The 16371-nt window shown below is 43.6% G+C and overlaps 1 protein-coding gene across 2 annotated transcripts in view; it reads left to right on the top strand.

Moving 5' to 3' along the window:
• The first annotated feature begins 452 nt into the window (after positions 1-452).
• LOC112258097 (follistatin-related protein 4-like) overlaps positions 453-16371 on the top strand; it is a 201948-nt gene continuing 186029 nt past the window's right edge. For both annotated transcript variants that reach the window (XM_024432208.1, XM_024432209.1), the window contains exons 1-2: positions 453-670; positions 7992-8136. In XM_024432208.1, the coding sequence (XP_024287976.1) occupies positions 7993-8136 (144 nt within the window). In that variant the 5' untranslated portion in view covers positions 453-670; position 7992. The remainder of the gene's footprint in view (positions 671-7991; positions 8137-16371) is intronic.

Consider the following 16371-nt stretch of genomic DNA (forward strand, 5'->3'; position numbering starts at 1 on the left):
AGGATCTGTGTGTTGTGACAGATTTGGCACTGCTATGGCAAGGTGGAGAAAAAAACATGACAGAGCATGTCTGCCAATTCAATGCCATGCCAGTACTGTTTGGCAAGCTAATAAAACAAGTTAATGTCGCCAGACTGCTGATATCGAGTAGATTAACATATTGGTAACTTTAACTTTATATATAATTTCTTATGACGGCATCATAATTAATTGTAAGAGATGGCATATCATCATCCCTTGGAGAATAATCATGCCTAATTTAGGTAACAACCATGTTCAATTTCGGTGGCTACCTGCCTGGTCAAGGTTCACAGGTCAAACATGCCACGTAAACGTGGGCACCGTTGTCGCTCATGGCGCAGAATCTGCAGATATTTGTATGCAGCTAGTGACGTCAAAAGAAGTGTAGACTGAAGCCGTTGAAATAGGGCAAGCCAGTAGTGAGAGCCACTCAGAGCTTGGAGAATGGAGCGCCGCTGCTAGAAGTGGGAACATCCAACGCATGCTTATTCGCGAGCCTAATTCAATAAAGCCCGTCGCACACGAGACGAATCTGCAACACGGCGGAGGCTGGAACTAAGAAAGTGTTTGGACACCTAAACTGAATCATACACCTGTGGTGGTATATTTTGCCGGCATATTTTTTTTCATCACTAGTGGAATACGACTGGTAAGTAGGCAATTGTGCTTGAAGGGAAGAAATGGACAATACTTTTTAGGTGTTTAGTGATGCATTGTAGGTTGCATTTTATCTGGGCGTTTTGTAATATCTGCTGGTAATTGATTAAGAGTACTAATGAATGAAGACAAATGCGACTGGAAATTGAAATCAGTTTTCGGAATAATAATTTAGAAAGCATTCATTATGCAGTACAGGCTAATCCAAAATGTACTGTCGCAAAATTAGGTTTAAACCATTTTAATTTAAGTATCAACACATCGGTGTGATGTCAATTACAGTAATGGTAGCCTACTACACATTTATACAAGTTGAGGTAGACAATTGTTCCCCGACACCGCAGCTTTTAAGGTTAATAATACGTTAGTTTTACCGTTGACAAGGGTATATGTTACCAAGCTATATTCTTATAGTATGTCGGATATACACCTACTCCAGGGACTTTCTTAAGGATTTATTAGTTATTGTAGCCTATCGAGAAATATCTTATATACCTTGACATCGTATAACAGAAACATATTCCCGGGCGGGAAAGGTTACTAGCACCTTTTTCCTCTGTCACTGAATTCTGTTGGGATGCTCTGGATGTGCTCAGCATAGTACTAGTAAAATTATATCAGCCACATCTAGGCATCCTCGATCCCTATAGTGTGACTCCTTGGCAGGGCACGAGGGACTCTCCTGAAACAGTCTTCAGCCCTAATGTATGTGTGTTAAATGTGAGGTGCCTCATGAAACATATAGGCCTATTATAATAGTAAAATTATTGTACAGGGAAAACGTAACAAGGGACATTCGCACTGGGTCTTACTTTTAAAGGTGTACCGAGGCAGCGTCAAATCCATGTGGCCATACATTCTGTACTCTATCCAAAACCATTGTCATTTTACAGTTACCCAGTGTCTTGTGCGAGAAGTTGGGTAGTTGTGAGAAAACAGTGTGCACCAGCGTGTATGGTGTGTAGCAAGGACATCTGCGCACTTTATAGCGTTAACAATAGAGCTGTCCGTGGTGCTGAAATAAGTCCGTTCACGCCTATGGGCTTCTTTCAGTCAATGCATAAACCGTGGGAAGAAAACGTGCAAGGGGGATGATGGCTACGGTTTAGCAGATATATTTTTTAACCATACTTTTATCTTTATTTTCATCATCCATAGTCTATAGAACAACTTTAACTGCACTACTAGGTGACTCGCTGACGTTTGTTTCAGCTGAAAATCTATTCCCGTCAATACCTTATTAACCCGAGAAACATTACTATTCCGTGTCCACAGATTATTGCCGTTGCAGTTCTATGGAAAATATGATATGGTGACTCATGCACTGTCAAATTCCTCTCCTCCAACACTATGGTTGGAGTTGAAGCTAAGTTTGTTTTCAGGCATTTACTCCATAGAGATACATTTATCTCCCTGATTTCCTCAAAGGGCTTCTCTTATCCCAGTGGGGAATACGTGGGCCATTATATTTGTGTTAAAGTTCTGCAGAGGGAGTGGGGGCCTTTGATTAGAAATAGAAATAGCAATAGTAGGGTTGCTGCTCTCTCACTGACCATGGTTGGTAGCATGTTGAGAAGCTGAAATGATGGGGAGTGGATGTTACAGTTTAGAGTCTCAATGATTTTTAGGATTTGTTTTGACAAAGTCATTGTTTCTGTTCGCTGCTCCTGTAGTACCCTGTTGTTGCTAGCACTTTGACAGATTTACACAATTTTACACACAATTAGTGAGAGTACCTTTTTGAACGCAAATGTAGCGGCACTTATCTTTGCTATTTGCAATTGCTATTCTGCTGGAGCTGAAACGGATTTACTTCATTCACTTGATTGCCATTGTAATCAGCATGATAATATCAATATGCAATCAATGTCATTATCCAATATATTTTGGTTAATGCTACTGTCTCTCAGTTGAAAAGTAAAATTATAGCAAAAACAATTGACCTGAATAATTGAATTTACAAAGTGGAACACATTTAATTAAGGGTCAAGTGCTAAACATAAATATTTGCTTGATGTATAATTCTAGTCACTTTGATCCTGGCCAATGTGCAATAAATGTGTTTGTATTATGCATTCATATTACAAATATATTGACTCACGCACCGATATAGAAACCTGAGAGTAATAATGAGCATGACTCACGGGCCACCGCTGCACTAGCAGAACTACCATGACTTGTTTACTTAACTTATGAAATGCCATTATTAACAATTATTTAATACCTTAATGCCTTAGCTACTGTATGACATTGTATTGAAAGCTATAACATAATGAGACTGTAGTGTCTTAACTCTTATTACTTTATGGATTTAATAAGTAAGACACTGAACAGAACAGAGACCAATATTACTCATATAGATCCCTAAGCGCAAACGTCCAATGTATACTGAATGGCTGGTTATTCACTTGAAATCACTTTCGTTGAACTTTTGGAATGATATTTTATTGCTGTATCACATTTAGAGCCAATTGCTTGAGCTCAGTGCATCGCCTATACTGTTTACAGCAAATAGAGCTCTGGCTGGCTAGTTGTCTGAATCACAGCCTTATACCGAGGAGAGCCGAGTAAGGGAGTTGTGATGGGTTGCTTCAATATCTATGTATTAGAGAGAGGGACATGCGTCTCCTATGCCAGTTTCGCTGGCATATCAGGATATCAGAAAGTCCTCCAACTCTCAGACGATCACTACTTGATCTGCAAGACAAGACCACCCGGTAGTATGCTATTGCTTTACTCCCGACATATATCCTTTCATCCACTTCTTTGTTTTTTCTTCTTCTCTGGCATTAACAAGTCACGGTGTGTGTCTCCCACTAGCTGACAAGGTTTATGTGAGCTTTAACACCCTTAGGCTACAGACCTGGTCACAGAATCTTGTCAAAAGGAAGGGCAATATCAGCAGAGAGGACAGGTGTCTTCTATGGTATTAAGCTCTGTCTTATTTACTGGGCCGTAGAGCTCTGAGACTCTTTTCTATAGAGATGGAGCGAGGAGAAGAGAAAGTATCAGACAATAATTATTGGTGAGGTCTCCCAGAAAGGCTATTCGCTAGATTCTGAGGATCCTAGTTCCTATTGAAACTCTCAAATTGTGTTGGAAAGCAAGTGTGCCGTTAGTCGTTATCTGTGTGCTGTTAGATGTGAAAATGGAGTTACTTGGAGAATTTTCAAACATATTCTCACCAGACTTTTAGTGTTGGGTAAGAGTTTTATCCATTCAAAACTGTGTTGAGTTTTTGTGTTGTTGTAAATGTTATCTCTCAGTCAGCATATTGAGTAATAAAACAATACAACCTTGAGAGCTGTTGTTTTAATCCTGTCAGCATACAGTCATAGGGGCTCTGGCAGAGAGAAATCTCCATTAGGGAGGCAGTCAGCCTAGCGGTAAGAGCATTGGGCAAGTAACTGAAAGGTCGCTGGTGTGAATCCCCGAGCCGACAAGGTGAAAAAAATTGTAGATGTGCCCTTGAGCGAGGAACTTAACTTTAATTGCTACAGGGCTATCGTTGATAATGGTTGACCCTGGACATAACCCCACTCTCTGAGGGTGTCTCAGGGGGAGTTGGGATATGCAAAAAACACATAGGACAAATATAAGCACCCACTAAATTATTATTATGAACTAGGTGGTTCGAGCCCTGAATGCCTATTGGCTGACAGCCATGGTATATCAGACCGTATACCACGAGTATGACAAAATATTTAATTACGTTGGGTAACTAGTTTATAATAGCAATAAGGCACCCCTGTGTTTGTGAGATATGGCCAATATACCAGGCACAGCCCTTTATCTGGTTTTTGAATCTGGTTTTATTACTAGCTTGAGTTACCTGGGGTGGCAGATAGTTCCATGAAGTCATGGCTCTATTTAGCACTATGCATTTCCCAGCCTCTGTTCTGGACCTAAGGACTGTGAAGAGACCTCTGGTTGCATGTCTTGTGTGGTACCGATGAGTGTCCGAACTATGTGCCAACTGCTTGAACAGTTCGGTACCTTCAACACCTCAACACCTTGCACAACAAGCATTAGTGATGCAGTCAATCTCTCCTCAATTTAGAGCCCTCCGTGTGCATCTAAGCACAATATGTGCTGCTGTGTTCCGGACCAACTGCAATGTGCCTATGTCCTTACTTGTCTCACATGACCACACAACTAGGGCCTGTAGGAGATGTCAAGAAAGCAGAGCAACACCTTATGATGGACAGACCTCTTCTCATTTTAGCTCCCATTGAGTCGATATGTTTTGACCACAACAGATTGTTTCTAGGGTTATACACAGCAGTTTAGTCTCATCAACTTGCTCAATTGCCACAGAATTCAGTAATAGACCGAGATGAGGCTTAGTTTGAGATATTTAACACCGGCCTATTCCTAGTTCCACATTCTAAAACTGACTGGAGGTCTATTTTAAGGGTGTCAGTTCATTATTTTACTGTCATAGCCGACGTGTATACTGATGAGTTGACAGCGTACATAGACACACAGGCTTTATTTAAGGTCAGTGGAAGGTCATTCGCAAAAACAGAAAACAATAATGTCCCAAGCTGGCTGCTCTGTGGTACACCACACCCAACCGAATTTGTGTTAGAGAGGCTTCCATTAAAGAAAACCCTCTGTGTTCTATTAGATAACTCAACAATCCATGAAAAGGCAGAGGATGTATATCCATATCACCTACATTGTTTAAGTGATATCAAAAGCTGCTCTGAAGTCAAACAAAAAAGCTCCCAAAATATTCTTATTATGAATTTCTTTCAGCCAATTATCAATAATTTGTGTCAGTGCCGAGCATATTGAGCGCCCTTCCGTGTAAGCATGCTGAAAGTCCATTTCCAATTTGTTTTCTATAAAATAACATTATATTTGTTTAAACAATATTGTTTCAAAAGGTTTGCGAAGCACTGGTAACAGGCTGATTGGTCAGCTGTTTAAACCATTAAAGGGTGCTTTGCTATTCTTGCGCAGCGGAATGACCTTTGCCTCCCTCCAAGGCCTGAGGACACACACCGTCTTCTCGGCTTAAATTTAAGATGTGGCAAACAGGAGTCACAGTGTATTCCGCTACCAACCTCAGTAATTTACCATCCAGGTTGTCAGTATCAGGTGGCTGGTACTTATTTATAGATAGCAACATTTATTTTTTTAAATTCACCTCTTCCACACCAACTTTGCGGAACTCAAAACTACAGTGCTTGTCTGTCATTATTTGGTCCAATATGCATGACTATCAAAGCTTGCTAATCTTGTCAACAAAAGTTGGTTGACAATATCAATGGGTTTTGTTATGAACACAAAAAACTCAGAGGCTAGTGGAGGCAGTTTGCTGTCAGTCTCTGTTTTAAGTGACTGGCATATTAAACCTTTACATTAGTTTAAATAGCTCTTCATAACCTTACCTCCCTGGTGAACCACAGGTTGTATACATCCGCCTTAGATACACTTCAAAATGGTGGCGATTTATCACATTGCTTTGTCATATAAAATTCCTCTAAGAATTTATCCTGTGAAGCCGGTGTCAGTATAATAGTGGGTAAAAAAAAGAGCAGTTTGATTCCTCTGCTCTCCCCATGTATCTGCTGCTGTGACCCACAGAAACACAAAGCAAATGTACAAGCCATCCGAGCATTGTAAAAACAACACAGGGAGGCAATCCCCTTGGTGGCCCTGCTCTGTGCTATAAAGACATCTATCATTAAAGGGGCTTTCTGTGGCTGCTGCACCGTCAGACTGAAAACATTTCTCCTCCGCTAGCCTCTTGGTTTATATTACAAACAAAAAGCCCTTCTCGTTTGCATTGGGGCAGCAGACATACACCACTACGGTCACAGATGTAGTTTTTCTCTTTGGACCTCCCCCTGTTTAAGTGCTTTGCAGGGTGGAAGGCGCTAAAAGAAGACGAACTGTGGCAACAGGCCTTTGCCATTTATAATTATGCCAGAGTGCTGCAGCACTGCTTAAGACTGCCTGATTGTCTGCATATGTTCTGTTGCTTGGTTGGTGGCTCTGACCACTGTAGCTGCACGTGAGCTAGTGAGGCGGCCGTCCGCAGGAAGAAATAGGAAGTGATGATGACAGGAGCCTATGAATGTAGCAGATGATCTGCCGCCTGTGGACAGGATCAGTTGGCATAGGAAGCCCTCTGGGGCTGCATGTCCGTACTGTTGTCAGGGGAGATATTCACCAGGACACATCAAAACAGAGCAGGCAGCAGCAGAGGTAGAGGTAGGCTAGTGGCTGTTTTGCAATGAGGAGGGACTCACCGACACTGAATGTACTGGAGGTACACCCTAAATACAACATGATGGCAATGCCTGTGCAAGGTTTACAGCCATGCTGCGTTTCTAACAATGAGAATTGTAGAGTAGTAAACTGGAGGTGTCAAGGACTTTGATTCTTGTTTGTATCTCACCCTAATCCAGGTCAAGCATACAAATACTTGTTGAAATGTTGTTTTGTCAAATATCAATTAAACCTTTAAAAAAAAAATCATTTGAAGCATTTTGAGGTATTCTTAACAATGCTGCTTGCATAATTACTTTCCCACAAAGTTTGTTCTCGTGATGAATGACTTCTTCATTTTACAATCATCTCTGGGGGAGCTGACGTGAGTGCAGCAGCACATTAACAAACTGACAGGCATATCTCTTTTGTTGTCTCATTTCACAAGGGCAAGCTCTCCTCTCCTCTCCCAGAACCCATCAGCGCTGGAGTCTGTCCACGCTCTACAGCCTCAATGTGTTTACATATTACAGACCTATGGTTGCAGGAAACACTGTTTATACAGAAACTGCCCACACATCGAGTCACTCTACAATGCAAACCTGTATCGCACTGAATGAATACACTTTGTTCCGCAAAATCCTCAACCATCCAGCTACCACAGAGAAAAACACTCTCAAAACACTCAAAGCAACTAGATACTTTTTCACGGGAATATGACTGTTTAGAGAGTCACATTACCAGCCAATTAAGCAGAGGGCTCCTCTGAGCTCTGAGTTAGTGCCTTTTATCCAGATTAATGAGTTGATGTGATTCTAAGTTATCAGCCCGTGAAAGAGGGACCTGCTCTACACGGTTGTACTGCGCTATACTGCTGTCCTGTGCTATACTGCTGTCCTGTGCTATACTGCTGTCCTGTGCTATACTGCTGTACTGTGCTATGATGTACTGCACTGTACAGTGCTATACTGTCCCCTTTCTGTACTGTGCTGTGCTGTAAATTGCTGCACTGTTCTATGCTGTGTGTGAGGGGCAGTAGTCAGTCTGGTGCGGCGGTGTGACATTTGTTGTCCTGCTCTTTTTCCTGACAGGATGAAACTGATGGGTTGGCTGTGTGTTTGGGCACTTCCTCTCCTGCTTGGAACCTTTGCCTCTGTCTGCTGGCTGGCTGAAGGGAGCAGCAGCATGGACACAGCAAACACAGCAGAGAGCACCTCCCAGGGACCACAGGCAAGGGTAAACATACCACATGCTTCTCTCTCTGTGTATCCCTGTCTCTTTCTGTCACTCTCTCTGTCACCCTCGTTCTCTGTCACCCTCGTTCTCTGTCTGTCTCTTTCTATCCTCTCTGTCACCCTCAACCACGCTCTGTCTGCCTGTCCCTCTGAATCAATCTCTCTGCCTGTGTCTGTTACTCTTCTCTCTGTCTTTCGAAGCCCCTTTATCTTTGCATCTGTCGGACTCTCTTCCTCTTCCTTTCTCTTTCACCCTGGCTCCCCAGAAAGTATTGTATGCTTTGCATAATAAAGCTCATATCAATATATACAGGTAACTGCCTAAATATAGGAAAAACCAACATAAAGTGTCTTAATAGGGCGTTGGGCCACCACGAACTGCCAGAGCCGCCAGAACAGCTGCAATGCACCTTGGCATAGATTCTACAAGTGTCTGGAACTCTATTGGAGGGATGCAACGCCATTCTTCCACAAGAAATTCCATGACTTGGAGTTGGGTAATGGTGGTGGAAGATGCTGTCTCAGGCACCGCTCCAGAATCTCCCATAAGTGTTCAATTGGGTTGAGATCTGGTTACTGAGACGGCCATGGCATATGATTCACATTGTTTTCATGCTAATCAAACCATTCAGTGACCACTCGTGCCCTGTGGATGGGGGCATTGTCATCCTATGGGGGCATAGCAATGGTAGCCAACATAATGGCCTACCCAGCATTTTTATAAATGACGCCTAAGCATGATGGGAAGTTAATTGCTTAATTAACAGGATCCACACCTGTGTGGAAGATCCTGCTTTCAATATACTTTGTGTCCCTCATTTACTGAAGCGCTTCCATTATTTTGGCAGTTACCTGTACATAGCACAATTGTTGTGTAATTGAATTGAAATACTCTCCCTGCTCAACATGGGCATTTGAGTGTTTGTCTCCTTATGTGGTTCTGCAGGTGGTCTTGACAGAGGATTGCTTAGTTACCTTTCAATCACAGGCATCATACATCTTACCTGTCTCTCTCTCCCCCGAGGAGAAGAGGCTCAGTTGTTTGCAGAGAGTGTGTTAATCAATTACCCCACACAAAAATTCACAAGGACTCTCTTTTGTCATGCTATCATTTGTCTCTTTCAAATTTTGTTCAGAATATTTTGCATGTACAAACATTTGCCTGACAATCACTTCTCTGGTATGGGATTACATCATATCTATGAGCCAGCCCTAAAACCCATTAGCTTCCTCCCAGCAGTCTCCCCCAATTTTCATTTTTCATGCTGGTCTGGATTGAACCTTTAAAGGAGAAGTGACAATGTCTGGTTGTGATGCATGAACAGAGCTATTGGTAGAGATGTGTGAAGTTCTATTGTAGATTTGCACATTAATCACACAGGTGAAATCATTACAAGCCCTACCTCCCCCAAAACACAGAATCAATTGTTCCACAGAGCATCTAGGAAACATTGTGTTGTCCACCCCCACCCCCCGCGCCCCACCTGTCTCCCAATTCTTTGTGAAAATAAGCATGCTGCACCTCTCCTAGTCTGTTCTCGCAGTTGGCCTGGCTGGCGTGTGGGGTACCACCGTGCCAAGTTGGAAGCCAGCAGAGGAATGTCACCGCTCAGGCGGTTCTGTTCGGTCCTCTTATATCCCTCAATGCAAACAACACATTCCCTGGCATCCCCATCTATCCCAGGGAATGGGAACTCAAAAGCGGTCAATTGGCATAGGAGTTTAAAGTCATCCCTGGGGTGATGGTGGTGGTGGATTGGACTGCATCAATATGCAACAGAGCAGGAGCATTCAGGAATGAAAAAGTGAATAAAATGAAGCCTCCCTGGCCAGTATACACCAGAAACGATGCTAAATGTAAGCAAACACATGACACTGAAACAACTCTGACTGGCAGTCCTGAAAGGAAACGTGAAAGGCTGAGATAGAGATAGATTTACAGTTTCCTTAGGGCCGTCTTTCAGGTAATTGTTGGGTAAATAATGAGCTGACAAATCCCAGGCAGAGCCTCCATTGTCCTGGTGCAGTTACAGCACCTGGGGCTACTGGAGAAAAGCCACCATGCTAGGTCATCAGGCCACCTGGCTCTGGTAAGGTCAGCCATAAGGCATCAGCTGCCCTCTCTCTCATGTGACCTCACATAACAGCCTCGCAGCTCACAAAGCCATATCTCAGAATCAAATTCAAATTTTACCTTTTGAATTATAATCATGATCCGCTCTGCAGAGAAGGGGACGAGAATAAGCAATAAGACTGAGGAGAGTATGGAAAAAAAGGAAATATGATTATTTAGGGTACACGGGAAAGATTAGGATAGATAAGAGAGAGGGTGAATTTGGGAAACAGTGATGTTTGAGATTAGCATGATACAGATACAGTCTACAGTGCAGCTTGTTTTTTAACCCACTCAAGCTTATAGTCAAGACATCAAGCCATGAGACCTACAGGGAATTCACAAAGACATCTCTATTTTGACATCCCCAGTGGTATCTGCATGGAGTACTTACCGATGATGATATGCACTTTGTTGCTTCTCAGACATACATACCATACAGAAGAGGCCAATATACACTACATGACCAAAAGTTTGTGGACACCTGCTCGTCGAACATCTCATTCCAAAATCATGGGGATTAATATGGAGTTGGTCTCCCCTTTGCTGATATAACAACCTCCACTCTTCTGGGAAGGCTTTCCACTAGATGTTGGAACATTGCTGCGTAGATTTGCTTCGATTCAGCCATGAGAGCATTCGTGATGTTAAGCACTAATGCTGGGCGATTAGGCCTGGCTCGCAGTCTGAGTTCCAATTCATCCCAAATGTGTTCGATGGGGTTGCGTCAGGGCTCTGTGCAGGTTAGTCAAGTTCATTCACACCGATCGACAAACCATTTCTATATGGACTTCATTTTGAGCACGGGGCATTGTCATGCTGAAACAGGAAAGGGCCTTCCCAAAACTGTTGCCACAAAGTTGGAAGCACAAAATTGTTTAGAATGTCATTGTATGCTGTAGCTTTAAGATTTCCCTTCACTGGAACTAAGAGGCCTAGCTCTAACCATGAAAAGCATCCCCAGACCATTATTCCTCCTGCACCAAACTGTACAGTTGTCACTATGCATTCTGTACAGTTGGCACTAGGTAACATTCTCCTGACATCCGCCAAACCCAGTTTTGTCTGTCGGACAGCCAGGTGTTGAAGCATGATTCATCACTCCAGAGAATGCGTTTCCACTGCTCCAGAGTCCAATGGCGGCAGGTTTTACACCACTCCAGCCGACATTTGGCATTGCGCGTGGTGATCTTAGGCTTGTGTGTGGCTGCTCGGCAATGGAAACCCATTTAATAAAACTCCAGACAAACATTTCTTGTGCTGACGTTGCTTCCAACGTCAGTTTGGAACTCAGTAGTGAGTGTTGCAACCGAGGACAGAGGATTTTTACATGCAGCACACTTCAGCACTCCGTGGTCCCGTTCTGTGGGCTTGTGTGTCTTATTACTTCGTGATTGAGCCGTTGTTGCTCCTAGACATTTCCACTTCACAATAACAACACTTGCAGGTGACGGGGAGCTCTAGCAGGGCAGAAACAAGACAAACTGACTTGTTGGTAAGGTGTTATCCTATGATGGTGCTACGTTGAAAGTCACTGAGCTCTTTAGTAAGGCCCTTCTGCTGACAATGTTTGTCACGGCTGCGTGCTCGATTTTATACTCCTGTCAGTAGCTGTTGCAAGATAATTAAATTTTAATTTCTGCACCCTAAGCCACTTCCAATGCTGTTTTATAGAATTTGGCAGTACGTCCAACCGGCCTCACAACCGCAGACCACGTATAACCACCCCAGTACAGGACCTCCACATCCGGCTTTTTCACCTACAGTATCGTTGAAGACCAACCAGCCGGACAGCTGATGAAACTGTGGGTTTGCACAAACAAAGAATTTTTGCGCAAACTGTCAGAAAGCGTCTCAGGGAAGCTCATCTGAGTGCTCATCGTCCTCACCAGGGACTTGACCTGACAGCAGTTTAGCATTGTAACAGATTTCAGTGGGCAAAATCTCACCTTCGATGGGCACTGGCATGCTGGAGAAGTGTGCTCTTCATGGATGAATCTCGGTTTCAACTGTACCTGGCAGATGGCGTTGTGTGGGCGAGCACTTTGCAGATGTCACCGTTGTGAACAGACTGCCCCATACTGGCGGTGGGGTTATGGTATGGGCAGGCATAAGCTACAGACAATGAAAACAAGTGCATTTTATTGATGGCAAATTGAATTCACGGAGATACCATGATGACATCCTGAGGCCCATTCATCCGCTACCATCACCTCATGTTTCAGCATGATAATGCACAGCCCCATGTTGCAAGGATCTGTAAATAATTACTGGAAGGTGAATGAGGCAAATTCTGGTCACACCAGATACTGACTGGTTTGACACACTGAAATCTGACACACTGAACTCTATCTGAGAAGTAGTTGGTGAACCAGGCGAGGCAGTCAGTTCAAAAACCAACGCTGTTGAGTCTGCCGATGAGAATACGGTGATTGACAGAGTCGAAAGCCTTGGACAGGTTGATGAAGACGGCTGCACAGAAATGTCTTTTATCAATGGCGGTTATGATATCTTTTATTACTTTGAGCGTGGCTGAAGGGCACCCATGACTAGCTTGGAAACCAGATTGCATAGCGGAGAAGGTACTGGTGAATTCGAAATGGTTGGTGATCTATTTGTTAACTTGGCTTTCGAAGACTTTAGAAAGGCAGGGCAAGATAGATATAGGTCTGTAACAGTTTGGGTCTAGAGTGTCTCCCCCTTTGAAGAGGGGGGTGACCGTGGCAGCTTTCTAATCTTTAAGGATCTCAGATGATATGAAAGAGAGGTTGAACAGGCTAGTAATAGGGGTTGCAACAATCATTTTGCGGCGGATCATTTTAGAAAGAGAGGGTCCAGATTGTCTAGCCCTGCTGATTTGTAGGCGTCCAGATTTTGCAGCTCTTTTAGAACATCAGCTATCTGGATTTGGGTGAAGGAGAAGCGGGGGGGGCTGGGCAAGTTGCTACGGGGGGTGCACAGCTGTTGGCCGGGATAGGGGTAGCCAGGTGGAAAACATGGCCAGCCGTAGAAAAATGCTTATTGAAATTCTCGAGTATTGTAGATTTATGACACTGTGGTGACAGTGTTTCCTAGCCTCAGTGGAGGAGGTGCTCTTATTCTCCATGGACTTTACAGTGTCCTAACACTTTTTGGAATTTGTGCTACAGGATGCAAATTTCTGTTTGAAATAGCTAACCTTTGCTTTCCTAACTGACTGTGTATATTGGTTCCTAACTTCCCTGGAAAGTTGCATTTCGTGGGGGATATTCGATGGTAATGCAGTATGCCACAGGATGTTTTTGTGCTGGTCAAGGGCAGTCAGGTCTGGAGTATACCAAGGGCTATATCTGTTCTTAGTTCAACATTTTTTGAAAAGGGGCATGCTTATTTAAGATGGCAAAGACACTTTTGAAGAATAACCAGGCATCCTCTACTGACGGGAATGGGTCGATATCCTTCCAGGATACCCGGTTCAGGTTGGTTAGAAAGGCCTGTCGCTGAAGTGTTTTAGGGAGCGTTTGACAGTGATGAGGGGTGGTCAGACAAAGGGCTATTTCTCGCCGCAAGGCTTAGCCAACCAGTGTAACTTGCCACAAGCCTAGCTACACCAAACAAACTTTTCTACACGCTAGCTTGCTCACACTTTGCTTGAGGAATACAATTTCTCTGAGACATGGAGACTGCTACAGCTATACAGAGAGAACCTAGCACGTCTCCTGCCTCCGCACCTGCACTGACACACCCATGCCCATGCAGGGTGATGATAGGATATGTGTATTGCCTGCTTGGGTTTGAGCATTCTACGACATCACTCGCTAACTCCAAGTTCTGCCTGCATTGTAGGGCACCAACTCCCTTCATTGCAAGTGAGCAGAGCAACTCCCAAACAAGAATCACCGCCCTCATAGCCTTCTGGTGATGAGGCTAACTCACAACCCCTACCCTCCTGGGAGAAGGCTATGAAATATGGGGCCCTCAAATAGTTGTATCAAAATGAAAAAGTGGAGGAGGACGAGAAATTCGATATCGATAAGAAAGAAATATTCCAAATCGATTAAGGAAGGGGAGGAAGAGGAAACTCAAGCCCACAGCTCAAGGCCATTTTCCGACCCTCAGTGCAGCATCGGCACCCAACAAAAAAATTCAGATTTATTGATGTCTGGAAATGGACAAAGACCAGACTTGGTATCGACTGGCCCGCACCAGTGGGCTCGCACCATCCCGGGGAAACAACTCCTCCCAGCGGTCCCAGCAAGCCAAACGTAACTGGGACAAACCCCTGTCCAGCTAATTCCAAACCAGGCACTTTGTTGGCATGGAGGAGATGGGCCATGGCAAGCCGCCGGTGGTTGAGCCATCACTGGCTAGCCATCTCAACCCCAGTGCCTCGTCTATGACTGCCACTGCTCTCCCTGGGAACAAGGAGCACTTCACCATATTTCGAAAGGTTTACGTGTCTGAGGAATGATCAGTACTGGCTTGAATGCAATGTCCCTACTGCTGGTGTGCCAGGCCAATTGAGCACTCTCTTAGTCAAAGGCACAGCCAATGGGAGGAGATCTTCGTTATTACAGATCTTACCCTCCGAATCTCCAGAATTGCAATCCAAGGCTGTGGGTGCGCCATGAGCCTTGTGGTGGTGGGTAGAGGGCCCTGAGGCTCAACTTGTCCAGCCTCTCAGACAAGGAAAAGGCATATTTACTTAATGCTCCTGTCATGTTGAAGGAACTGTTTGGGTAAAGGTGAGAACTTCTGAATCCACCCTTTTTAAACTGAGTTTTAGTTTCAACATGCCAGATATAAAATTGAAATGAGTTTGCATTCCAATACTACACTTTATATACATCACAGAAGACTGAACTATAACAAAACTGTTTGACATACACTACCGGTCAAAAGTTTTAAAACACCTACTCATTCAAGGGTTTTCTTGTTTTGTACTATATTCTTTACATTGTGGAATAATAGTGAAGACATCAAAACTATGAAATAACACATATAGAATCATGTAGGAACCAAAAGAGTGTTAAACAGATTCTTCAAATAGCCACCCTTTGCCTTGATGACAGCTTTGCACACTCTTGGCATTCTCTCAACCAGCTTCACTTGGAATGCTTTTCCAACTGTCTTGAAGGAGTTCACACACATGCTGAGCACTTGTTGGCTGCTTTTCCTTCACTCTGCGGTTCGATTCCTCCCAAACCATCTCAATTTGGTTGAGATAATTCAATTCTGAAAATATTAATAACAGTCCACACATGAGGCCAAAGAGGGTGCTTTTGGTCATTGACTGCAGAAAGGCTCTACGCAAAACCAAAAGCAGAGAGACATCAAGGCAATGGATCCTCAAAGCTTTCTGAGAACGTTCACGTTCCGAAGGAGTACACTCAACTTGCTGGCTCTAGTCGTCAAGGCATCAAGGCGACTGGTTCATCTACATTTATATTTTTCATGTCCTTGTTCAGCCACAACTCGGTGAATCATAGGATATTACAGTTCGTCAGGTCCCGTTGATAGGATAGTCTTGAACAGATCTCATCCAGTTTGTTTTCCAGTGATTGCACGTTCGCCAATAGAATGGAGGGTAATGGCAACTTATCCACTCCTATAGCACCACCTTTGGCTCCTCTGAGTGATGGGGATTTGGGCCTAGTCTGGGAAAGGCATTATGTCCTTCGTCTCCGATTTATTGAAATAGAAGTCCTCATCCAAATCGAGGTTAGTAATCGCTGTTTTGATGTCCAGAAAAAAGCTCTTTCCGATCATATGAAATGATGGCCGAAACATTATGTCCAAAAAAAATGTAGGATCAGCGCATAAAATAGCAAGAGCCTGTAACATGGTGGCCATCCCCTCCAGCTCCATTATACCATCAATCCACATTACTAACATCTGCTCACCAGTAGAGCTAACTACACTGCTGAACCTGTAAGATAAAATCATGCAAATAGGCATTTTTGCTTGTTAATGCAAATAATTGTTTGTAGGTCTTCCATTTAAACACAATGTGGACATGCTTGCGAACATTAGAAAAAGTTTACTATTTAGTTTATGGAGTGGGTGAGGATCCAACTTTTTTCGTGATGCACTAAAGTCCACTGCACATCCTGAAGCTTATGCTCGTGTGCGGATCACGTTCTG

Source organism: Oncorhynchus tshawytscha, linkage group LG09 (genome assembly GCF_018296145.1).
Source record: "Oncorhynchus tshawytscha isolate Ot180627B linkage group LG09, Otsh_v2.0, whole genome shotgun sequence".
NCBI classification, from domain to species: Eukaryota; Metazoa; Chordata; class Actinopteri; order Salmoniformes; family Salmonidae; genus Oncorhynchus; species Oncorhynchus tshawytscha.